At 38.5% G+C, this 8088-nt stretch overlaps 1 protein-coding gene across 2 annotated transcripts in view; it reads right to left on the bottom strand.

The window, feature by feature from the left end:
- Positions 1-1737: 1737 nt before the first annotated feature.
- Positions 1738-8088, bottom strand: part of ryk (receptor like tyrosine kinase) — a 67994-nt gene continuing 61643 nt past the window's right edge. For both annotated transcript variants that reach the window (XM_084425378.1, XM_084425377.1), the window contains 2 exons: positions 3540-3676; positions 1738-2819 (listed from right to left, as the gene is read on the bottom strand). In XM_084425378.1, the coding sequence (XP_084281504.1) occupies positions 2708-2819; positions 3540-3676 (249 nt within the window). In that variant the 3' untranslated portion in view covers positions 1738-2707. The remainder of the gene's footprint in view (positions 2820-3539; positions 3677-8088) is intronic.

Below are 8088 nucleotides of genomic sequence, written 5' to 3'. Positions count from 1 at the left end.
ACTGCCATTATGACAGAGCTATTCTCTTAAGTGGGCACACAAAAATGCATATTGTGTTATTTACTCATTACTTACGCTCATGTAATTCCAAACCTGTTTGACTTACATTCTTCTGTGGGACACAAAAGAAGATATACAAAAAATAAAATAAAATAAAAACTTTTCTTTTCAAGTCAATGAGGTCCAATGCAGTTAGGATGCCAGCATTTTTCACATCACTTTATATGAGAAACAGGTCTAATTTAGACTTTTATTTTGATTTAGAATATGGTAAGTTCCAGGCCTTGCTTCTGTTCTGATTGGTCAATAACTGTGTTTTATTCACGATAAAGTATGACTATATGACCGCTTCACCCAACGGTTTTGTGCATCACTGCACAACTATGAGAATGGTTGGCTACTCAGTCTTTTTTTTATTTGAGCTCCATTAGATGACGTTCATTACACCTAGGAACATTTTGTAGCTGTCCACGGTCAGAAAATGTTGTTTTTTTTTTCAGCGGAATGAAGGAATTTAGTTATTTTACTTCTGGAAATTTGCACTGATGCATATTTTTGGCTTTAATATTTGTATTGTGAAAGCTACTCGAGGCTAGTGCTGAATAAGTCACGGCTTCACGGTGTGGTAACGCCCTACAGGCTACAGCACAGCCTCTTGCACCTTACCGCTTACATAAACATTGATCAACGCACGTACGTAAAGCACATCAATCATTGTGTCAGCGAGTGCCGTTTCAGCATGCTGTGCTTGTCAAGTTCTTCAGAATGTACTTGGTTTGTTGAATATACTTATGCCATTTGCTGAGATTAAACCGTATTATACAGAATAAAACATGTCAGAACCAGGGAAAGGAGAACAAGATCTACGACGAGGGTGATAATCTTTCTAGAGCACTGCTCCAATTTAACACTAAGCACATTCATTCATCCAAAAAAAAAAAAAAAAAAAAAAAAACCTTTGACTTTCCATTACAGCATCACATAAAACTGAAAACTTTGAGGCTTTATCCTCTTCGTGGGTGCAACAAAACAATGGATATTTTCCCCTCCATAACATAAACAATGAAAGAAACCTAATAGTTATGTCAGAGCTTTAGCAATGCTGATATTTCTTCACAAATAAGGAGAAAAAAGACTATGTATGAATAACAAAATTGGGTGGGCTTTTTCCTTAAATGTATGAAAAATCCACAAACTGGATTAGTCACATTTCTAAGTGATATATAAAAAGCAAAAATAATTGTTTATATGAAACTTAAATAATTATAAATGATTCAATATGTACTTCTTTTACAGAAAGAATGGCATCAGACATGAAAGCACTTCCATACACTCCATAAAACATTTGGAACTGCTAAATTTAAGCTACGCTAAAATATAGTACATTGATAAAATCAGTAGTTAAGTTACAAAATAACTGTCATCAAGTTACAGTGAATAAGGATTGCACAAAGATGTAGTCAATCACCCCACAAATTACTGATGGCTTTTGGCTGCTCTCTTAAGATAAACATTTGCACAGTGATATGAGCAAAAAAAAAAAAAAAAAAAACACACCCTTACATCATGATTAAATCATTGCAAAATTGTGCCATTGAGAACAGTTCTTAACAGCTTTGATAACTGAAAACAGATGCTTCCATTGTATCAAGGACCAAGAGGTGGGAGTAAAAGTTAGGTTAAAACCATCCTCCAGACTAAACCATGCATCAAAATCAACAAACACCAACGACCCGACACTGAGATCCCATTTTATTTAGAGGTCTCATTTAATTGATAGGTATGAATTCAGTTTACACAAAACCCTTTAAAAAAGTCAACATGCAGTGATCACAAGGATAGAAAGAAGAGCCTATAGATTCAGAACAAAAGATTTGAAAATGGTGTCTAGGCCATACACTTCAAATATTCACAGTGACTCATGTTTCTTTTCTTGTCCATGTATTCATACAGTTTTAAACATACAAGGAAGGCATTGTTCTGACACAGAACAGTCAAACATCAAAAGCTTTAGGAATTTGAAAAAACCCTGTATCAAAGTCCAGTTTGACTTGCAGGATCCCAACAACACTGCTTTTCACCTCCACGACCATCTCATAATTTAAGGAGGTAAAGCTTATGCTCAGCTGTAGGGCTCCGCCATCTTTAGTCCCAAACAAAGTTATTATTTTTAAACGTCTAGTTTGCGTACCAATTGCCGTGTCCGGGCTGAGGCTTTTTCCTGTACAATTAATGTAGTGGAGACCTAATTCTCTCACCAAATTATTTTAAAAACAGATAATGCAGGACATAATGCAGTGGAGATTAAGCTCCTCTCACTGAAGACTTTGAAAATATATGTACAGATAACTCCAAGCAATATTTTAAATATCCAGAAGGAAATTTCAGAAGTTTCTTGTCATCTCTATTGTTAAGAAAAAAAAAGCTTCTTTGTGAAACAAAGAGAACAGCAGCTTCCTGTGGACATCCTAATACCAGCATTCCAATCAAATGTGGATGATATTCCTTGATATTTCACACAGCTGTGATATAAAAATAGATACTGACCTCCGAAGCAAGCTACACCTTCCAAACAAAGCCATATTTAACATCGCATGAAATAAAAACACTTTACAAAATGGCTAGTTTTCTTATAAAGTAAGGCACTGCATTAACGTTTATTCTCTGGAATAGTGCTGTTCAACATCTCTGGCTGGTTTGAGTGAGTTTAGACGTAGGCCCCCAAAGCTGCATGGAACTCAGTGAGGCATTGGACGAGCTGTTGGAATTTTGGTCTCTCTTCTGGATCCAAGGCCCAGCAACACGCCATCACTGCAAATCTGAAACAGAAAACATCCTCATATAAACAAAGCATTTACTTTTATCTGATCTGTGAGGTGACTGAGGAAGCCATAGCAGATTTATCAAAGAAGAAAGTGCTGGAGTGGACAAGACGTATTGGTCTTGATTACATTTGACAGCAACAATTGAAACGGGCTCGAGTGAAAGTTGAGATCACTTTATCGCTCCATTTCTATTCAAGCTTTTAAATAATACACAAGGCAAGCCGCAGAACTCTTATTCATCACTTATTCTCTGGAGGAAAGAGTACTAAGCTACGATCCAACACTGATTAGCTCTTCCTGCGTTCTCTTAACTGTGTTCCGGCGACTGCACATAAGACAATTAATTTTGCTGTGTTTGGATCACTGACACGGTCAACAGCGCTCGTTGCTTTGTAATTCCTGGCTGGTTGGATCGCCATGCTCCGGTTCCCTAGCTATTGCAGGATGCCGATAAGGGTCAGATTGTGCGGATAGCATGCGGTTGTTGTGCTCGGATAATTTAGGTTTCTAAACGTTCAGTTAGTTTCCTCGGAAAATAATCAAGATTTAAGAAAGTTGTTGTTAGTGACACTTTGGGAGCCTTGCCAATCACTCAGGAATGCAAGTTCACAATAGTTTATTTATTTTTAATGTATTTTCAACATTAAATCAACACATGAAAATGAAGTTTTATACTCAAATTGACTGAAATACAGATTCAAATATCAAACTCACAATTCATCGGGGCAGTTGATGGGTTGTGCTATTCTGTAGCCATCCTTCAAATAGGCGGCCATCTCGAAGGGGTCGATGTCAACGTAAGGAGTCTGTCCCAAGGTCATCAGCTCCCACAGAGTTACCCCGAACGCCCACTGTGGGGAAACAACACACAATAGCTCAGACCAGGCCGAGTGAGGCGCGATGACTGAAACAGAAAGATGATCCCTCCCTTTCAACAAGTGAGATCACTAGAGGCTGACATTATTTATAAACTAATAAATAGCATTTACAGATCAGTCTCTAAACGCAGAAATATATTCCCATTTGAATCTTTGTTTCTTGTTATAAGTAATTCAACAAACGAAAAAAAAAAAAAAAAAAAACTGCCGTTCAACTGATTTTTTACGCAAATATAGATCCATATAATCAGCCAATCACATGGCAGCAACTCATGGTCAAGATGATCTGCTGAAGTTCAAAGTGAGCATCAAAATGGGGAAGAAAGGTGATTTAAGTGACTTTGAACATGGCATGGTGGTTCGTGCCAGACAGGCTGGTCTGAGTATTTTCGCTATCTCTGTACACCCATCTCTAGGGTTTACAGAGAATGGTACGAAAGAGAGAAAATATCCAGTGCGCAGCAGTTCTGTGGGTGAAAATGCCTTGTTAATGCCAAGGGTCAGAGGAGAATGATTTGAGCTGATAGAAAGGCAACAGTAACTCAAACCACCACCAAGGTCTGCAGAAGAGCATCTCTGAAAGCACAACACGTCAAACCTTGAAGCAGATGAGCTACAGCAGCAGAAGATCACACCGGGTGCTACTCCTTTCAGCTAACAACAGGAAACTGAAGCTACAATTTGCGCAGGCTCACAAAAATTGGACAATAAAAGATTGGAAAAACAATAGGAGTATAGGAGACCATAACCATGACATGCGGAGTCCCTCAAGGCTCAATTCTTGCACCACTCCTGTTCAACCTGTATATGCTCCCAATGAGCCAAATAATGAGAAAGAACCAAATCTCTTACCACAGCTATGCAGACGACACACAGATCTACTTAGCCCTATCGCCTAATGACTACAGCCCCATTGACTCCCTGTGCCAATGCATTGATGAAGTAAACAGTTGGATGTGTCAAAACTTTCTTCAATTAAACAAAGACAAAACAAGTCATTGCGTTTGGAAACAAAGATGAAGTTCTCAAGGTGAACGCATACCTTCACTCTAGGGGTCAAACAACTAAAAATCAAGTCAGGAATCTTGGTGTGACACTAGAGTCAGACCTTAGTTTCAGTAGTCATGTCAAAGCAATAACTAAATCAGCATACTAGCATCTGAAAAATATTGCAAGAATAAGATGCTTTGTTTCCAGACAAGACTTAGAGAAACTTGTGCATGCTTTCATCACCAGCAGGGTGGATTATTGTAATGGACTCCTCACTGGCCTTCCCAAAAAGACCATAAGACAGTTGCAGCTCATACAGAACGCTGCCGCCAGGATTCTGAGCAGAACCAGAAAATATGAACATATCACACCAGTCCTCAGGTCTTTACACTGGCTCCCAGTTAAATTTAGGATTGATTTTAAAGTATTATTACTGGTATATAAATCATTCAATGGCCTAGGACCTCAATACATTGCAGATATGCTCACTGAATATAAACCCAACAGATCACTCAGATCATTAGGATCATATCAGCTAGAAATACCAAGGGTTCACTCTAAGCATGGCAAATCTGCTTTTAGCTATTATGCCAGCCGCAGCTGGAACCAGCTTTCAGAGGAGATCAGATGTGCTCCTACAGTAATCACATTCAAATCCAGACTCAAAACACATCTGTTTAGCTATGCATTTAATGAATGAGCACTGTGCCAATGCTCGTCCGACTGTTTGTACTGTACTGTATTTTATTTTATTTTTCTAAACTGTTTTAATTATTCTTATTTCTTTTATTATTTTAATTTCTTCTATGTAAAGCACTTTGAATTGCCATTGTGTATGAAATGTGCTATATAAATAAACTTGCCTTGCCTTGCCTTCAACATTCAGATGGTAGGGTCAGAATTTGACGTAAACAACATGAAAGCATAGATCCATACTTCCTTGTATCTTGTATCAATATTTTTCTTGGCACACTTTGGGTCCCCTTAGTACCAACTGAGCATTGTTTAAATGCCACAGCCTACCTGAGTATTGTTGCTGCTGACCATATCCATCTCTTTATGACCACAGTGTACCATCTTCTGATGGCTGCTTCCAGCAGGATAATGCACTATGTCACAAAGCTCAGATCATCTCAAACTGGTTTCTTAAACATGACAATGAGTTCACTTTACTCAAATGGCTTCCAGAGTCACCAGATCTCAACCCAATAGAGCAATTTTGTGATGTGGTGGAACGGGAGACGACAAATCTCCAGCAAATGCGTGATGCTATCATGTCAATATGGACCAAAATCTCTAAGGAATGTTTCTAGCACCTTGTTAAATCTATGCCACAAAGAATGAAGGCAGTTCTGAAGGCAAAAGGAGGTTCAACACGTTACTAGCAAGGTGTACCTAATAAAGTGGCCAGTGAGTGAGTGTATATATATATATATATATATATATATATATATATATATATATATATATATATATATATAGAGAGAGAGAGAGAGAGAGAGAGAGAGAGAGAGAGAGAGAGAGAGAGAGAGAGAGAGAGAGAGAGAGAGAGAGAGAGAGAGAGAGAGAGAGAGAGAGAGAGATTTTTATATATAAAAAAAAAATGTAAAAGAAAAAAACCTGTAGTAAATCATATAAATAAGAGACCGTTTCAAATACACCCCTATCTGGATCTGTTTGAGTCATGAGGTCCCCTTTAAGGCATTTAAGGGACATCAGTAGCATTATGGAAACAAAGCATTCCAGTAACACAAAAGAAGGAAATCTGGATTTATTCCATTGATTTTGGACACAATCACGGCTTGTTTACAGAGACATTTAAGAGGCTTCAAATCAAATAAATATGCAGCCATGCTCATTCAACATGCATCAAGATGTTTGTTCTACATCATTAACCATGAAACAAACTGATGTGCAAACTAATGTAATTACAGCTTGTTATAAAAAAAAAGTTCAAGTCAATCAAGTTTGTTAGACGTCAGTCAATTTTGGATATAAAAAATTACCATGACTATAAAAAGCTGCATTACTTTCAGTGCGGTAAGGTGACTTTTTAAACCGTTCTCTATGTGTCTGCCCTGCAGGGAGAACAGAAAAAAAACTGTAAAATCAAGTTTGCGCTACTTGACTGCAGAACAAACTCGAAATGAATCCTCCCCATTCATTAAAAGACAATCCTGACCATCTTTTCTTTCTTGACATTTAAAAACAGACAAGCTTCTTTACATATAAATGGACGTTGTCTCCTGTACTGATGTGTTTGTTGAGAAGCTATAAGAGGGTAACTGGGCACAGATCAAAGTTGACATCCACTGCTGATCTGGCATTTTGTCTCATGTCTCACTGGGTGGGTGGTATCCTGCACTACAGCTCCTAGTGGTAAATTAATCTCCAGCGTATCCCAGTAAACAAGAGTAAATTTCCATACCAGGCCACTGCTCATCACCAGCTCCTATTGTATTATGATAAACGGAACCTTAATAATTGTTCCTGGCATGAGGGTAGCACCAGACACTATTGTTCTGTTAGTCTGAAGGAATGCAGAGGTCAGATTGCTGACAGGTTTTGGCCCGGTGTGTCATTTATGAGGCGGCCAGGCGGCGTTCAGTACTTCCTGGCTGTCTAGGGTGGGTTGTTTCCTTGGCACTTTGAGTGAGACGGACGGGAACGTAGAGTGTTGCCACAAGAACACACACAAACAAATTTCTCCCTCATTCACCTCTCAGAAAGAAAAAAAACATGACAGAGGTTTGCTTTGCTATTTCCTAAGCCCAAGTTTGTTTAAAAGGATAGTCATTTTAGTCAAAAATCATAATTTAGTCTCTAGTGTCATTCCAAACCCATAGGATTTTTCCTAATCTTCAAAAAACAAATGAAGATTTTTTTTATTTATTTTTTTATGAGAGATTTCTGTCCCTTCATAGAAAGTCCAATCCACCTAGATTTTGTAGAATTGAGCGGTTTAATCCATACTTGCTTTATGCACAAGTACAAATGTCATTGGTTCTCGCGCATCGTATTTGAAGGTCCTTTACCATATTTTATGTGCTCTACATATGTGTGCTGATTAGGGATGTCCCGATCCGATCTCGTGATCGGAAATCGGGCCCGATCACGTGTTTTCAGACTCGATCGGAATCGGACGTTACCTCCCGATCAGGACTCGGATATATATGTATATATATTCTCATTATTTTTTAACACATATATAGTTATGCGGTGGCACAGAGTTACGCCGTTTTCACACTGCACGCGTTAGCAGAGCATAAGCAGCGCAGGAGCAGTGTGTATGGTGAGCAGGAGCAGGACACGCGCGTTTTGCTTTCACACTGGCAGCGTTTGTCACGCGTTGTTGTGTAGGCTACAGACAGAGTACTCTATAATGGATAAGTTGG

This window comes from Rutilus rutilus (genome assembly GCF_951802725.1).
Source record: "Rutilus rutilus genome assembly, chromosome: 12".
Classification (NCBI taxonomy): Eukaryota; Metazoa; Chordata; class Actinopteri; order Cypriniformes; family Leuciscidae; genus Rutilus; species Rutilus rutilus.
This window is presented reverse-complemented; position numbering and strand designations above follow the sequence as displayed.